Below are 18777 nucleotides of genomic sequence, written 5' to 3' on the forward strand. Positions count from 1 at the left end.
TCACCAGCCTATCCTCAAGTGTGGAGACTCTTCCCCAAAGTTTGGTGTCGTCAGCAAACTTGGCCAGTCCACTTTTGACTCCAGTGTCCAGATTGTTTATGAAGACATTAAGGAGTACAGGTCTGAGAATGATGACTAGTGGTGAACCCCAAGGCTCCAAGTGCCATGTTGATTTGGTTCCATCAACTACCACTCTCTGGGTCCGACCTCAGAGCCAGTTCCCCAGCCATCAGACTATGGAATAGTTGAGGCAAAAGTTGCCCAATTTTTCCATGAGGTCAACATGGGACACCAAGACAAAGGCTTTCTTAAAGTCCAAATATATGACTTTAACCTCTTTCCTTTTGTCTTTGATTGTTATTTATATGCATTCAGCAGCAATCAATTTTTTCTTTTTTTCTACAGTCCAGGATGAGAAGGCAGCACATATTCAGTGCTGAAGCCCTGCACAGGTAACAGGGGATGACAGTGACACATCCACTGATGAAATCTTATCCCAAGGCAGTGAGGATGCTGACTTTGTTCCAGATGTGGGAGACTGTTCAGAGCAAGAAGGCCATGTGTCTATGGAAACTTCATCCAGCTCAGATGAGGAGAACTTGGTGCCATAAGCAGAAGTGATGCCAACACTTCCAGTGGCAAAGGGAAGAGGACCAGCCTGGGGCCACCGTGGAGTGCTACAGCAGGACGTGGAGCAGAACCACTGCCACCACCCACAGAAAACATTGCAGATGATGAGAACTTTAAAGGAAGGAATGGCAGTGTGGGAAAAAAAGTCCATAGCTAATACATCACTGGAGAACAGCCAAGGACATAGTCCATGAAAGGTTCCATAAGATTCTGTCTAGAAATCTATTCCATTAGCCAGCTGACTTAAGCTATGATTGGTAGCTTATTAGGAGGGAACGGTTACTTATTGCGACAGGGCTCAACCTCCAGGGCCTGGTCACAGTACCGACCTGCTCACCTGCCTAGGGTAGTTTGCGCAGTCTCACTGCCACGCCTTGTTGTTATCATACTCGTTGTAATAATGCGGGAGGCTGTCCATTTAATGCCCCGATGACTAGGACTTTACACATGGCTCCAACCTTCCCTTACCATGTCCCATACCTCACAGATGGAATCCAGATTATCATCCCATTTCTGGTTTAAAACCAGGTCAAATTCAGTCCTATGTTGGGCCTGTCACACTCTGCCCTTCACTGGGCTACATGCATACCACCTCCCTCTCACTGGGGCCTCTTTCATACTGCCCCTCACTGGGCCACTCTCTTCCTGTCCTGCTCCCTTAGCAGCCCCTCTCGGGCCTTTGGGCTAACCTACTTTCATGCTGGCCAGTCCTCAAGGCCTCTGGGTTGCTCGAGCTTCCCTACTCTATGTGGCACTGGCCTTAAGCCTCACACAGGGCTGACTCAGCCTCTAGCCCCACTCTAGGTTCCTTGGCTCCCCTTTCTGGGGCCACTGGGGTCTTGAACCCCCCATGGGACTCAGGTATCACAGACATACCTGGCCCCTTCCTGTCCCCTCATGGGGACCAATTCCATGCCCCATCCCTGGGGCCTGGGGTCTGATACCCCATAGGCTCAGGTATCCATAGACGTGCCTGGCCCCCTGCTCTTAATTACCCACCGGATGGTGGGAGCTGGGTTTATAAGGTGCCCCTACCCGCTTTTCACTGGGGAGGAAACTGGCCTGGCATTTCTGGAGAGCTACCCCACCACAAGCATCCCCACCAGGCCATCCTTCCCGAGCAGGGTGCAGTTTTCAGTCATACCCAGGACCAGTGCATGCCTACCTGACTTTGGTCTAATTCTCTCTCTAGGGACCTGAATGTAGCTCTTGGGCTGCTCTCCCTCCTGGGATCATCTCCAACACTGACCCCCTTTTGGAATCCTCCCCTCCAGAGAATTGCATGAAGTATTGCATCCTTCTTCATCACAGCCAGCATGCTGACTGACCTCTACCCTCTGTTGGCTGTGATGTCCCCCACCTCAAGAGGACCTTTAGCCTATATAGGCTCTGGCTCCACCTCCAGGCTAGTTGGGGTGCCAGATGGCTCTCTGCAGACTTGGCCTGCCCCTTGTGGTGGGCTCAATTGCCCTTCAGCCTTACAGCCCTGGCCCCCTTACATTGACTAGTCGAGGGCTTCAGAAACTCAGTGTGGTAGCAACTGCTCTCCATACTCCAGAGGGGATCCCCCTCTAGGCCCCACCATAGAGCCATCACCACAAGCTGGGCTGACCTAGTGCCCTAAGAAAGTTGGATGAGACTTAGGTCCCCTGGGCTCACCTGAGCCCCCTGATTTCACCCCTGCCCTATCTAATCAGGGCCTGCCTAGCCTCTGCATAGGCCCACAAGTTGTAAGCCCCCTTTCTAGGCTGGGGCTTGCTTTCTCTAGGCTCAAGCCTTCTTTCTGGGGTTTGGGACTCTACTGGGCTCCCAGGAACTTCCTGCCCTCCCCATAGTACCTCCCTTACCTCCAAGGTGTTCCGAGCAGCAGCTCAGCCAGATGTTGTTGTTCCAGCTGCCAGCAGCAGACTGCTGGCTCAGCCCTAATGCCTGAGCTAAAATTGGGGCTGTTCAGTCCTCTCCTGCAATCACATGGTCCATCCAGTGACCATGTGGCCGCCTCATCAGGGCTGTCTGCATCTGCTGGTTCCCTCGCTACCTGCTCTTGCCCTTAGAGTGGTAGGCACCAAAGGTGCTTTGCCACACTTATAATATAGTAACTGTGGTTCTTTGGTTCAAGTTGTCCATATAGATTCCATTCTTGATAAGCATATGACCTTTGTTTGTGAGATACGTCTTTTTGTTGGCTGCACACTACCACCTGAGGCAGAGCAGAATGGTCCCAATCATAATTGTAATGTGTTTATTCTGGCTATCATAGATATTAACTGCAGTACAATTGTTAGCATGTATTAGCAGCATATAAACTTTCCAAGGCCCCTGGGTATGTACTCTAGTTATTAAAATGTGCTTAGGTTCATGCTATTGCATCTTTATTGCTATTGTTACTCCTATTGGCTAGATTAAAGTAGCACAAGTGTGCTAACATGTGCCTTCAGTTTCTTTACCAATACAGGATCCCATATTAATAAGACTCTGTAGTACCATGTGAAAAGGAAAGTCCTAGATTCTGTGTGGACAGTACATCAGAATTTATTGTATGGTACATAACCATTCTTTTTTTTTCTTTTTCTAAGTGACTGGCCGCATTCACTTCTGGTGACTAAAGGTGCGTATCTACTTTGGTTTCTGACTGACTTCAGACTGACATGGCTAACTACCTCTCTCGACCAATGAGTGGTCACGTATTTCTTTGGAGGCAGGTAAGAGGAGTCCTTAAATAATGAATGTAAGATGGCCCCATCACAATTGGTATGCACTAAGAAACAGATGCTCTACAAATTTCAGGTAAATGGACAGTCACCAAATAGGTGGCAGAAGTTACCTTAGACATAGTGAAATTACCTGATTGGCTCAAAGCTGGCTAACTTTAAACTTGTCCTTATATAGATGGAGACCCACTTAGATAAGCTTTCTGAGGATATAGCTTTCCTCATACAACTCTCAATATAAGCCACAAATAGTTTGCATATTCTTGAATAATTTTGTCATAAGTAAAAAGACGGATCTAATGCTACCTCAAATTTACCAGTGTAGCTGTCTTCAGGGATAGACAGAAGAGGATTGGTTTACATGGAACTCAGATACAACCTTGGATAGAAACTTGGACTGAGCCTATCTTTACTAACCATTATATAATACTTGCCATGACTGCCTGAATCTGTTCCACTGTTTCAGTTAACAGAGTGGCTACTAAAAGATACACTTCATTTATGATTATATAAGGGAACAGTGGCTAACAGCTCAAATATAGACTCATCAACCCTACTATATTGAGGTCACAAGAACAAAGGGTTCCTAAACTGAAGGGAACACCAGTGAACCCTTACAGATTCTTCTTATTTTTTTCCATTTCTCAATAACATGGACTGGAGAACAATGTGTAGAAATCATGGATAAAAGAATCCTTAAGTAGCTGATGAAAAGAACAGAATATTTCAGGACTGGCAAATAGTACAATTTGCTAATACTGGTGAGGCAAAGAGAGGCAGCTAATGTTGAAAGACCTAGACAATAAGTTTTTCCTATTTAGCTTTGTGAGTTAGTCTGGTGTGGAAATGTGGTTGAAGGTTTTCTTCTTTGAAACAAAATGTTTTGAATTTAGTGGGACAGCTTATTTTAGTGCATGTCATCCAGTCAGTATCCAGGTTGCCATGAAGAAAGAAGTTGCTATTGGTTCTGACTGTTTTCCAGGAGACTAGTAGGCAGACCAGGTAAAGTAGCTGTATTGAGAGGTTCATTAGATCTAACCCCAAGAACTGTCTGGGCTATACTGGTGATATAATCATCTTCCCTGTGATCTGTCATGGTTGCCTCAGGACCCTTAGTATCCTGGAGATCTGGAGAAAGGTCAACACTGGTGTCCGAAGGAAATCTAGGTTTAAGCCCCATTTGGAACCATATGTTCTAATACTGGCTGTTTTAGTCTATGGAAAACTGGTCCATCTTTGAGACTCCACACTTGCAAAATATGTCCCAGTGATCTACAACTTTTAAAGACCACTTACTGTCATCAGAGTTACCTGCAGACTTGACATACCAAAGTGTCCTAAGTCAAAGATGATACAAAGCTGCTGGTGTGATAAGGTTTGTAATTCAATAATTCCATAGTCCTTTAATTTTTTGACAGAATGTAAATGATTTTGCTCCCCCTTTACTGGTTGACATAATGAATAAGAGTGATGTTGTCTGTCAGCATTTGTACTGTGAGTCCCAGTAAAAGAGGCAAGAATACCTTGCATGACAGATAAGAAATCAGAGTTCTAGGATGTGAAAGTGAGATTCTTGACAGAATTATAAACTCTGAATTTGAAGGTGATTGAGATAAAGTCTCCCATACCTGGGTGGTGCTGTCTGTCTCCACAGCTTTGTCAGATAGTGGTATGAAAAGAGAAGAGCACTGCACTGCATCTTTGAGGAGTACAGTTTGTCTAAGAGGGAACTTCTTGTGGGACCAGGGTTATCATGTCCATACAGTATCTGCTAGGTAGATATAATGCTCTCAGATATCCTTGACAGGAGTATAGTTTAAGTCTGGCATGCTCTATGATACAAGTGCATAAGAGTATGGGTCTAAATTGTCTGAGACATTTTACTGATTTGTTAGTTTAAGCTTGAAGGTGAGCAATGAGCCTCATTGTTGTTTAGAATTTCTCTTTTGAAAAGTAGGCTGTTTGGAGTCTAATGCTGCTCTTATGAACTCTAGGGTGGGAGTTAGTCAGTGTGGATATTTGCCTATGTGCTTTGAAACCTAAAAGATAAAGAGCTATATCGTTACTGGAATTGAAACAGTCACCTGCTGTGGAGATCTTCCTCAAATTATCAATATAAATACAGATCTGGAATATTTTTCTTCTGAAAAGAGATGCCAATGCTGCAAATTATGTGCAGGAGAACCACCAAAAGACAGAACCCTAAACTAGTAGCAGGATTTTCCTATCAGGAATCTAAATTATTTCCTGTGGGTTGAAACAGCAGGGGATACTTTTTATAATTTCCAGGATAAAACAGTTGAACATAATAGCCTGAACTATCGGTACTTAAAAAATAAAAGAGGTTGTTTTTAAAAGGGGAGAATAGTTGGAATAAAAAGAGATCCTGGAGAGGTCTTATCAGCATCTCAGTCCTGGTATTAAACTTACTTCCTGGTAGATGTCCTGACTGTGGTACAGCAGAAAAGGAGACAGAGATTCCATATATTGATCTTAGTACCTCTGAGGCCCTTTGTGGACAACTCTATTACTAGACAGAAGAAACTTGCTAATGGACAGTAGCTGGGGGTGCTTCTTCCTTCTTAGAGTTGGGACACAATGTTTCGAAGGCTGCAGTCACCCTTGAATCCTTTTGAAAGTGAATAGTATCATCTGGCATACTAGCCATGGGTTTTCTGTGATTACATTTTTGGGATTTACTCAGCGTCTCATGTATGCCTTAGTAATTTATGGGCAATTTGCAGCATTCCAGCCTGCAGCTGCCTCATGGTCCCCACTTGTTTCCAGACCAGGCTGACCTTGGACTGGTAAACATGGGAGAGCAGCAGTTATTCTACTCCTCCTGGTCCCTGGGAAAAGCTCAGAAGCCTCTGCTCCCCTTATGTTCTCCAGATGGAGTTTACCGTAGTCTGGGGAAGGTACAGAGAGAGCCTTTTCCTGACACTCCTCCCAGTCCCCAAGAGAAGTGGAACAGCAGCTCCTCCTCCCAATTTACCTACACTGGTTTAGCCCAGTGTGGGGAACATAAAGAAAAGTTTTCCCTGCTGCTGCTCCAACCCATTTTCTTCAGACCTGGATAATCCCAGATTACCCAATGTCAGTCATATTGAATGGAGAAAAACTGTAGAGTAGTTTGCAAGTGAGGTAGGAGAGAGAAAGATGAGAACATGTTTAAAAAGTATTGTTTTTAAAATGCAGATTATTTATGTAAACTAAGCCTCTTCTTCAGCACACCCAAGGCTATTTCAATCAAAATCTTGCAACTGGAAATTATTGTAAGAATGGCCCATGGTAATCTTCAAGGAACTTTTTCTCTAAGTTGCTTTTAAGGTGAATTAATATTGTAAAATCTTAAGCATTTCATAAGCAGTGAAATATAATATGTTTGGGGGCATATTGAATGTCTGCCTCAACTTGAGGCTCTGAAATAGAGGTGGATTTCTTAACAGAAATTTCTTAATAAAATCATAGAATCATAGGGCTGGAAGGTCCAGCCTCTTGCATAAGCAGGAAAGACATCAGGTGACAGTACAGTCTTCTCTTGAAGACCTCTAGGGTAAATGACTGCACCATCTCTGAGGGCAGCTTGTTCCATAGTCTGGACACCCTAGTTAGGAAAAACTTCTTTACAATGTTCAGCCTGAAACTATCTTCCAGGAGTTTGTGGCTGTTGTTTGTAGTTTTCACCCAGGGCACCCTGGTGTACAGTTGTTCACTGAGCCCCTGATGTTTGCCTCTGATATAGCGGTAAGGAGCAATCAGGTCCCCTCTCAGCCTTTTCTTTAGGCTGAAGAGTCCAAGATCCTTCAGCCTCTCCTCGTATGGCTTGCCATGCAAGTCCCTGATCATGCAGGTGGCCCTTCTCTGGACCCTCTTGAGCTTTAGCACATCGTTGTTGAAGTGCGGTGCCCAGAACTGGTCGCAATATTCCAGCTGCGGCTGCGCCAACGTTGAGTAAAGTGGGAGAATCACTTCTTTGGATTTACTGGAGATGCATCGATTGATGCATGCCAGAGTTTTATTGGCCCCAGTGGCTACTGTGTCACACTGCCGGCTCATATTCATGCTGGGGTCTATTGTTACCCCTAGATCCCTTTCATTTGTAGTGCTGGTTAGGTTAGCGATGTCCAGCCTGTAGGTGTGCTGGGGGTTCTTCCTTCCCAGAGGCAGCATTTTGCATTTCCCTATAATGAACTTCATCTGGTTTCGTTCTGTCCCAAATGCCAGCCTATCTAGGTCTGCTTGTATCTGTAGCCTATCTGCGGGTGTGTCCGCACAACTCCATATCTTGGTGTCATCTGTGAACTTGGCCAATGGGCTTTCCACCCCCTCATCCAGGTCATTGATGAAGATATTGAACAGCATTGGGCCAAGTACCAACCTTTGGTGTATGCTGCCACACACATCTTGCCAGGACGACACTGATCCATTCATTTGGATTCTTTGTGTCCTACCCCGCAACCAGTTTTGCACCCACTTGATGGTCCCATAGTTGAGCCCGATATCTTCCAGTTTTCTGATCAGTACCTTGTGGGATACCAGGCCAAAGGCTATCTGAAAGTCGAGGTATATGATGTCAACTGCTTTTCTCCCATCCAGGTGACAAGTCACCTGATCATGAAAGAAATGAGGTTGGTCAGACAAGACCTGCCCACAACAAAGCCATAATGGCTGTCATTCAGTATCGTGCCTTCTGCAAGTTTGTCACATATAGCCTCTTCGATGAATGTTTCTAGGATTTTCCCTGGAATAGAAGTTAAGCTAATAGGCCTGTGGTTTCCTGGGTCTTCATGCTTCCCTTTCTTGAAGATAGGCACAACATTGTTCCTTTTCCAGTCCTTTGGGATTTCTCCAGAGGCCCATGATTTTTCAAAGACCTTTGCCAGGGGCTCTGCGATTACTTCAGCCAACTCTTGCAGCACTCTTGGGTGGAGTTCATCAGGTCCTGCTGATTTATAGAAGTCTAATTTCTTTAATCGATCATACACCAGTTCTATGGCAATGGTGGGAACGTGTCAATCCCACCCTGCTCGTTCTGTGCCCTACCTGGCATGTTGTTCCCCTTGGTCTTGTGAAAGACTGAGGCAAAGTAGTCATTTAGGAGTTCTGTTTTTTCCTGAGTGGTAGTGACCAGGTATCCTGAGGCACTGAGCGGCAGCCCCACACTCCCATTAGTTTTCCTTTTACTCCCTATGTAGCTAAAGAAGGACTTCTTGTTGTCCTTGATTCTTGTAGCTAATTTTAGTTTGGTTTCTGCCTTAGCTTGCCTAATCTGTTTTCTACAAGTGCGGGCCATTCTCAAGTAGTCTTCATTAGAGGCTGTCCCAAGCTTCCATTGTTTGTATGCCTCTTTCTTTTTCTGTCGGAGGGCTGAAACTTCCCTGCTTAGCCAAGACAGTTTTTGACCCTTCTGCTACTTTTTCTCCATAAGAGAATGGATTTTCTCTGAGCCTTAGATTGTATCCTTAAGGAACGACCATTCTTCTCATGCTCCCTCTACCTGTGGTCCTTGGTCTCTCAGGGCATTCTCTACTAGTGACCTGAGCTTATTAAAATTTGCATTTTTGAAGTCTAAGACTTCGAGCTTGGTATCTGTTTTGTCAGCCTTGCGACGAACTGTGAATGTAATGATTTCATGGTCACTATTGCCTAGGCTGTCCTCTATGTTTAAGTTGGTCACAAGGTCATCCCCTTTGGCCAGGACCAGGTCAAGAACTGCATTGCCTCTAGTTGGCCTGTGCACCTTCAGAGTCAAAGAAGGCTCTTTGGTGCTGGTCAGGAAGGATCATGATTGATCCAAGCTGGCCAAGCTCTTCTCCCAGGAGATGTCTGGATAGTTGAAGCCACCCTTGACAACCATGTCCCTTGCACGCACGGCCTCCATTAGTTCACAGGTGAATGCTAGATCAAGTTCCTCCTCTTGGTTAGACAGCCTGTAGTACACACCACCTACAGTCAGGTCTCTCTCGCCACACCTCCCCCAGAGCTTGACCCAGAGGGTTTCAAGCTGTTCTTCTTTGGGGCCAACATCGGCCTGTAGGGAGGTGTACTGCTCCTTCACACACAGGGCAACACCCACACATCTCTTCCCTACCCGATCCCTTCTGTGAAGGACGTAGCCCTTTATGGGTAAGCTCCAGTCATGAGAGGAGTCCCACCAGGTCTCCATGATCCCTACTAGATCATAGTGCCCAGTGGAAAGCAGGAGGACTGGTTCTTCCTGCTTGTTCCGCATGCTTCTAGCATTGGTGTACAGGCACCTAGGTCCTTCTACTGAGGTCACTGGCTGCCTGTTGCATTGAAGGGGAGCTGTTTTCTCAGCTCCCGTAAGAGTGGCTTGGCTTTACTGTCGATGGAGCTTTCCTGTATATTAGTCCCCGGGTAGGCTCCAGTTAGCATTTCCCCATCCCCCAACAATCTTAGTTTAAAGCCCTATCTAAGAGATTGGCCATCCTGGCCAAGAAAAAGCAAGCCTGGGAATAAAAATTCAGGAGCTGGCTGGACACTAAGAACTGAGGATTGAACACAGATACTGATTTCATGGCTCATTACAATCTATCTCATTGTTCTCTCCATTCCACAGGTGTTCAATGCACTCTCCCCTTTTTAATGGTCTTGATTTTCCATGAATCAAGTCATTGTTTCTTCTGCAGTTTTCTTGTCTGTTACCTATTCCTGTGAATGCATCTTCTCCAATATCATGCCCCTGCAGACTGTTTTAGCTGTAGTTGTGCCTGCTTTTTCCTTAGACCCAAAGAACAATGCATTGCATTCAAAAGCTTGCCTATATCTAAGTCTATCCCAACCATGCAGTTGTTCCAATAAAAGATATCACCCACAAAAATCCGTTTCTCTTATGGATTTCTTAAGAGATTTCAAGTAATCTCTTTCCTTGTATTTTACATTTTTAATGCCTTATGGCATGAAAAATTATTTGTCATATTTTGCTTGAAATCTTATTAGCTATTCATTCTTCATACTTTCATTCACTGATATAATTTCATCAAAATATTATATCCGCTACCTGGAAAATACGTTGTAAGGACTGTAAGCAAGGTTGAGGAAGAGCTAATATGGAGAAGTGTGACAGAAGACGTGGGCTAATCTCACTTCTTCCACCACTTGCAGGAGCGCAGTTTGCTACCAAGGAGACATCCTGGACATTCTGTGAGAATTAGAAAAGGAAAAAATTCAATGATAGCAAGTGCATTTCATAACTCCAAAAGTAATAAAAAATGTTCCCAGTTGAATGTCTGTATTTTGTTTCAGCTGAAAGTATTGGGACTTATTTACTTCAATGGTAAGAGGATCAGACCCCTAAGAAATAATTTGTAATCATGTGGTTGGTTCTGTATAACACTGGAAAACTCTACAGTTTCATCATAGTATACTAAAAATGTTAGTGATTTCATGGTAAAAATTCTAAATGTATTTAAAAAACAGGCCACATTCTAATTATTTGAAAAATGACAAAAAAAAATAAAAAAGATCTGCAATCATTATTAAAAAAAGAAATACCTCTCCCACAAGCAAAAACAAATCCCATAAACAAAACAAAATTGAGGTATCCTTTTTAACAATTAACCAATGACAGGAAATTAGACTACAGTCATGGGTAGATGAACTGTTTTAGAATGCATACATTTCTGATTAGTCTGCTGAAATGTTTCTAGTTTTTACATAAAGTTTCTCTTTGATGATAGGTGAAAGTATACAGTTATCTTTTAGACTAAGAAATTGCACTTTACCTAATTCTGAATTAACAGAAACAAGTGAAATGAGAGAGAGAGAGAGAGAGAGAGAGAGAGAGAAAATGCAAAAAAGAATAAAAAAGCGAGGGGGGAAATTTCAATGAAAAAACAGGTTAAAAATATAGATGTATAGGAAGAAAAAGAACAGTTTCTGTTAGCTTTGCAAAATTCTCATATAATGTATAAAGTTAAATAACTAATTGTTATTGTAAGAAGCCATGTCTATATATACTCCCTGCTCAGCCCCTACTCTTAACCTGTCTTTCCTTCTGAGCACTTATTTCTGGAATAAAAGCTGCTGTTATCTGAACCCTGTTTCAGAGAGTAAGTAGAACTGGGGGATCAGAAGGAGAAAGGGATGGAAGGTAGAGAACTTACTCCATGTGTGTCATGTGCAGATAAGTAGGGCTGTGCGAAGCTTCGGGTGCTGATTTGACTCGGAGGAGATTTGGCCCGATTCGGTAGTTGAATCTCTGAATCTAGATCGAATCAGGAGACCAATAAAAAGGTCCAAATAGATTTGTTCTCCAAATTTATTCAGAAAGATTCAGAGAGCTGCGGAGATTCGGGCAGTCCCTGCTCACTGCCACAGGAAGCTGAACCCAGACTCTGTGCTGGTAAGTAGGGGGCAGCGGAGGGGGGCTGGAAGAGAGGGAGGGGACCATGGGGGGGTGGACCCCCGCCAGGCCCCATCCCCTGCCTGCCCCCCCCAGCCCCCCTGAGTGCCCCCAACTCCCACCTGCTCTCCCAGGCCCACCATGGCTGCCCCACCCAGCACCAAATTACTGAATTGAATCACTGTCCCCCGAATCGGCCGAATCCACATACAAAGTGAATACTAGCTGCTTTGCACAGGCCTACAGAGAACCCCGAGTACAGAGGTATAACTAGCAATTTCTATGTTCTGGGTAGAGATGGGAAGAGGTGTTGCGCTAAGCACTGGAAAGTGGGGACAGGCAGCACTTGTACTCCACTCATCCACCCCTAGTTATGCTACTGTCTAAGAGGGGCAATTAGTGGTAGGGGTAGAAGAAAACATAAGAAAGAAAAACAGCCTGAAGCAGGAGAAGATGAGATTCTTTGGTTGTTGTCTTATCTCAAGACAGCAACAACAGGGAGATATAGGGATTGTGAGATTATGGTGGTGGTCAAGGACTGTGAACAGCCAAAACTCCAAATCTAGGAAGAAGAAAGTTTGGTCAGACAAGAGCTGTTATCAGGGACAGGTAGCTGTTCTCTCAATGCTTTTTGTTCTCATACTCAAGCTATTATTTGTCAAAAAAGGAGCTATGTATCTCATCCGTGTGTGCGTGTGTGTGCATGTGCGTGTACACATATACAGGCGTATATGAATGGTCTCAATATCAGGGAAGAATTCAAACATATAGCTATATTTAAACATATACTTAAATCCTATTGAATTAATCAAAACCAAAGTTAGGCATTGGGGGTGTGCAAAGCTGGCCCTATTTGATTTGGATTTGGCCCAAATCAGGGACAGCGATTCAATTCGTTGATTCGGATCACTGTCTCCGATTCAATTCGGCTGAATCTGAATCTGAAGATTCGATGCTGATTTGGAGAATCAGGGGTTCGGACACAGACACAACTTTAAATTTTTTTTCTACATACCTTGAGGTACCAGCATGGTTTGTGAATGCTGCAATGGTAGGGCGGAAGGAGCGTCCCACAGGAGTGTGGGGGTCCCTCCATGTGCTCAGTGGTGAACCCAGATGTGGACCTGAAGTACTTCTGGTTTACTTCCGGGTCTGCCAGGGAGCATGCAAGGCCCCTCTGGCTTGGCAATCAGCTTTGCGGGGGGGGGGGGGGGGGAGGGAAGGGGGGGCAGGTGCCCCCCCAGACCCAGGAGGTACCAGTTGTTGAGCTGGGGGGGTGGAAGTGGACCAGAAGTGCTTCTGATCCACTTCCGGGTCTGTTGCCAAGAGTGCTGGGGAGCCTCCCACGTTTTTGTGGGACACTCCCTGAGTCTCAGCATTGCAGCATTCATGACCCACCTGCTACCTAGAGGTATGTAGAAAAAACATTTAAAGTTGTGTCTATATCTGAATCTCCAAATCTTTCTTAATCTCTCTGAATTGATTCAGAGGGTTCCAATTTGATTCAGAGAGATTAAAGGGTCCTCTGATTCAATTCGGAAATCCAGTCACTGAATCGGGCCAAATCTCCACTGAATTGAAATCAGAGACCACAGCTTCTCACAGCCCTATTAGGCATATGCTCAAATACTTTTCAACATGGGTCAATGTGTATAAATAAACAATGATCTTTACTTTCCTTGAAGAAACTGCTTAGGTTTCTGCACCTAAAAACTTCATCCTTTCAGTGAACAAACAGGAAATTAAGGGTCATATACTTTTCTGCTCTAATGCCACAGATTTAACTTCTGAAAATAAGCCAGTTATCAAAACTGATAAAAGTATGAAATCCATATCGTACCTTCCATGCAAGTTGTTTACTGTTATAAAATCCTCCTAAATCTAAAAATTGCCTGAGTGATTCAAGTGGAGGCTGGGCACCGTACTCCTCTGGCATTGGCATGTTCAGGTCATCAATGAACACTAGCACCTTAGAATAAATACAACAACACTGAAAACCATATCTAAACTATGTTGAACTTTGTTTTTCTTGTATTGTAATACTGAATATTAACATGAAATGATGGCAGGTCATGCAAGTAGCTATGAATCCACTACATTCTTTTCTTTCTAAAACATATAACTTGTGTACCTACTGAAGTATTTTTTCATAGCATATATCATTATCTGAAGAACCCAGGTTTGATGAGACTCTACAAATAGTTGTAAGCAATAGCCAAGATGCTTGATCTCATTCAAACAGAGATAGGGACAATGTTCTCATTTTAACCTAGATCAGCTTCTCTGACAATATTATCTTTAGAAAGTGGTTCTGAGGAAAGAAGCATCTCATTCTTCTTGCATACATGGGTGAGGTTGGTAGATTACATTAGATTTCCAATAGCAAAAGATGACAAGGGAAGGACCACTACCATGGAATAACTTGAGACAAATTAATATTATATATGCATGCATTTAGTTAGTTCCTATTTGGATGTAATGTATTATATATTTGTGAATGATGTCCAAGGAGAAAGTAATGGTACTGGACAGCAACATCTCATTGTTGGAGACGTATCAGAATATTTAGCTAATTGAGTAGTCTGGCTACATGAAATGTCTTGGAAGTGCTGTAGTTATTTTTGTAGGTACTATGATTCTTCTAAATTAATTACAACAAAAAAACAAGGTTATTAATATATTATTTATAAACAACACTGTCACCCAATTCCTACCCAGAATTATGAACTACTGGACTAATAATTAAAAGCAAGCACAATAGTAGATGAAAGATATTAACCCAAGAATTCTAAAGAACACAACAGTAGTTAGACAAAAACACCTCTGAAATGGGTTATGAAGTTCTGTTATCCTTTTAATTTCTTTTAGCACTGCCAATTGTACTATAAGAGATCAGTATATTTACCTGTTTGGATTTTGGAGCACCCAGAACATCTTTACTTTTTAGGATTAATTTCTGAAGAATCCATGTCTGGGTTTGAGCAGCACTGGTATGGGCACCAAACTGTATTTTGGTAACAATCACAACCTGGTTACTTTCAGATGACAATGTGATATTACCAGTTGCAGAATATGGCCTTTTGATCAACTTGAAAGCTGTGTCATAGAAAATAAAGAGTCAGAATTGTATCTGACTAACAGTGGATCTTATCGTACTCATTATTCCACTATGTTATTGATATTCCACTGTGGTTATTAAACCTACTAATTTCATTTAATGATATTACCAAGAATCTAATTCTTGTCAAAGTACATATTTCCTTCATATAATGATGTTATTTGCATGTGGCTTCCTGGAGGATGATCATAATATGCCCATCTTCAAAATAAGCATTCCTATTAGATTTCTGATTAAAAGGTACAGCAAAATAATAAAGGTCATCTGAAAAAAGTCACTCATATTTGTCATATTCATTAACACTTCTTACAAGGTTATTCAAAGCAAAGAATATTTCCTTAAGCTTTCTGAGTGACATGTTTTTTCATAAGAGTGCATTAAGGCCCTGGGCTGGCCACTGGATTAAAAAGACAGATAAGAAATGGTAATTATTTCAACCTTTACTATCAATAAAAGTAAGAAATCAGATATTTAATACAGTTATAATGTCTCACATAATGAAATACATGGATAATTTAACATTTCTGCACATGAGCTAACCAAGGAAAGTTCACTCGTCCACAGGTAGAGCAGCACAATGTTATACCACTGCTAATAAACATGTTCTTCCTTTCACATTTTGATTGGAAAATTATTGATATTCTCTTTAAATAGGGGTCACATATGGCACAGAGGGTTGGCCTGGGGTGTGCACTGTAAACAGCACCCGTGCTGGACCAGCTCTGCATGCTGGCTCTAGGGTTGGTCTGGATTGGGTCATGCTCAAGTGAGAGGTCAGGGTCAGTCTGGCAAGGTGCCACATGCAGCACATGCCCTGTGTTGGCCCTGGGCCATGTGCAGAGAGTATGGCCAGTCCAGCCCTCTGTGCCATGTCCATCATGTGTGGTCCTGGGGCTTGCTGTGTATGCAAGGCCAGCACAGGATGCACTGCAAGTAGCGTATGGACTGGGTTTGCGCACTGGCTGGATGTGGCACCCCTCTGGACTGGCCCTGCACCCTGGCTTCAGAGCAACCACTGCACATAGTGCGTGCCCTGGACTGACCCATGTCACGTTCAGTGCCAGGTCCAGCCTGCATGCTGCATGCAGTGTAAGCCCTGAGGTGGGACCAGTGTGTGTTGTTCATGCAGTGCACAGTGTGGACCCACAGACGTAGGCACTGCACGCAACACAGGGGTTCAGTCCTGATCTGACCTGCAGACTAGCCCAGTGACACTCCTGTCCTAGAACAAGCTTTCCAATATAAACAAATGAGCTTTTATAATGTAACAGCTACTTTATAGTTCTGAGTTAAAAGTATTTGCCTGGGTAGCTCAGAAGTGTAGTTGAAGTATGAGATAAAACACTTTTCCTTTTACTTCTGCAAGAGATAAAGGACATTTACTACTGATCTACTACCAAATACCCATATATTATTAACTAGCCAAAGTACCTGCCTTCGCACGGGTTGCAGTAATCAAATTTTAATGTTTTATAAATAGAATATTTTCATTCTATCCGATTTCCTTGTACTAATAATGTATTTAGTTTTGTACCCTATTTTACTTGTGTGATACAGCTTGACACTGAGCTTTTGGTCATACCAAAAAAGTTGAACATTTAAATGTATTAAACAACTGAATTGTGAGGTATAATTATTTATTTACTTTGTAAGGCTTTAGCATAGCACTGAGGATTTCACATTACATTTTTCTATCCCAGTTTATGACAGTGTTTGATGCTTTTGTATCCGTGTAGAGCTTCAGGATAGACAGTGTTGCATGTTTTGCCATCTGGTGCCATGATGAAAAGGTTTTTGCCATTGCCAGTTGCCAACTCTGGAACAGAGTTGGCTATGAGAAAAGCCTGGGCATCGCAGGTTGAGGTCAACAATTTTGAGTGATTGTCCCTGTGCCTTGTTGATGTTCATGGCTAAACTGAGGCAGATGGGGAACTGGAACCATTTAATTTGAAATGGCAGGTCAGAGGGAATGATTGGAATGCGTGGAATGGAGACATCCTGTCCTGCTGCATGGCCAGTCATGATGGTGGCTTCAATGACATGTGGCATGAGCTTCTTGACAGCCAATCGTGCTCCATTGCAGAGTGCTGGTGGGTCCAGATTCCTGAGAAGAATGATGGGTGCACCAACCTTGAGCTCCAGATTGTGTGAAGGTACACCTGGTGGTTCGAGAGAGTTGAGAAATTCTGTTGGGTAGTTGAGTGCCTCATTGTTGTCTGGAACAGTGTCCACTGACTTGCATTTTTTGACAGTGACAGGCAATTGAGAAAGAAGGTCTTTGTTTATGGTATTGACTGCATCCTTTTTTGGTGCCAGGATGGCTCTTTGGTATAGCCACTTGTGGTCATGAAAGTGATATGCAACATTTGGAAAAACTGCCTCTTTCAGTTTTTGAAGTGTTGCAACTGTTTTCCCAGTGTTGTTCATTGAGATAGTTCCATCTTGATTCTCAGATACCATGGCCCCAGTTTGAGCAGGCTTGCAGATGCATCACCTGTTGCTGGGTTTGTTTGTCACAGTTCAAAATGGTATCATCACCCTGCCAGAAAATTAGTGGATACTGAAGTGCATCATGTGATCAATGTGTCTCAGCAATTCTCTGGAGGGAGTTGTTCCTGAGTTGCAACACAATGTCTTGATTGCCCTGTTGTTCACCAGACAGAACAATAGCCACTTCTGATGTTGTGGGTGCATTGAAGCACTGCTCATGCTCACCAGCTGGAGTTTTGTCTGCATGAATGACAACATTATACTCTGGAGACATCTTTTCCGTGGCACACTTGAACCTGTGAACATAGGTGTTTTCCTTGTGGAGTATGTCTTGCAACTGCAACACCACCTGTAGGTTGGTTTGAATGAAATTGGTGCAATGCTGTTCAGCCTGCTTTGTATTGTTACCCATGAAGTAGATCTTCAGGAATTTGAGCTCTTTCATTTGGGAGTAGCATCAGACTACCAATCTGAAGATAAACCCAGCCATGCACTTTAAATGTGGGCATGTAGCCATATTCTCTGATGTCTTTTGTGGTGCCAAAAGATGTCATTTGGAAGCATGAGTTGTATCTTCTAATGTTGCTTTGGAAATGATGTGCATCTGGAGTGTTGCCTGTCAACAATGTATGAAGGGGCTCAGGAGGATCATTCATTTGGGGCAGTTGAACCTTGCCACTGTTGCAGTATATCCCTGGAGTTTCTACTTTCCATCTCATTGCAAGGCAGTAGCTGCAAGAAGTCGGCATTGAGCCAATTGCAACTAATGGATCAGAACCGTAATCCAAGGCTGGATTGTAGAAAAATCAGAGTCTTCTTTTTCCCTCCAGGGCCAGTTCCTGGCTTCAGCCATTGCTGCTCTGTTTGCAACTTGCTGTGCAGGAGTTTCATTTGCTCTGGATGCAGCCATTGCTGCTCTGTTTGTTTGTCGTCTTGCAAGTTGCTGCTCTAGAGTCTCAGCTGCTCTGGCTGCAGCTTTTGCAAGGTGATTTTTGGCAAATTTGCTTCTTGTAGATTGCCTTACAGGGAATGCCTCTCACAACACTCTAATCAGTCCCTGAGAAGGCCCAGTACAGTTTTCTCCCTGGACCTTCCTTAAGCCCTTACTCTGCCTGTGGGTGCTCCTGGGTCCTGTTAACCAGTCCCAACAACAGCCCTTAGGGGAATACTTCTAAACGCGGAGACTTCTCCAGCTGTACCGGCTGACTTTGGGCAGGAGCTTTGAGTTTTGCTAAAGAATATTTTGCACAGGCAAATTTATTCTGCCTCCTGGGGCTGACCTGTCACAGGGGTTTATGAAGAATAGAAAAAATACATAAAATAAATAAATAAATAAATAAAAAGAATCGGCAATTATTTTTTGAGCCAAATAAAAAAAATAGCACCCAGGTGCATGCCCCTGGGTCCCCTTAGTATGCATGAAAAGTTTCAGGTCGCTAGGTATCATGGTCGTGGAGCTA

The 18777-nt window shown here is 43.4% G+C and overlaps 1 protein-coding gene across 1 annotated transcript in view; it reads right to left on the reverse strand.

Annotated features, from left to right (window-relative positions):
- Positions 1-18777, reverse strand: part of DNAH14 (dynein axonemal heavy chain 14) — a 277358-nt gene that overhangs the window by 107914 nt on the left and 150667 nt on the right. Inside the window, exons 33-35 of the mRNA XM_019483009.2 lie at positions 14615-14805; positions 13550-13678; positions 10366-10506 (exon numbers count right to left, since the gene is read on the reverse strand). Of these exons, the coding sequence (XP_019338554.2) occupies positions 10366-10506; positions 13550-13678; positions 14615-14805 (461 nt within the window). The remainder of the gene's footprint in view (positions 1-10365; positions 10507-13549; positions 13679-14614; positions 14806-18777) is intronic.

The sequence above is a fragment of the Alligator mississippiensis genome, chromosome 1, assembly GCF_030867095.1.
Source record: "Alligator mississippiensis isolate rAllMis1 chromosome 1, rAllMis1, whole genome shotgun sequence".
Taxonomy (NCBI): domain Eukaryota; kingdom Metazoa; phylum Chordata; order Crocodylia; family Alligatoridae; genus Alligator; species Alligator mississippiensis.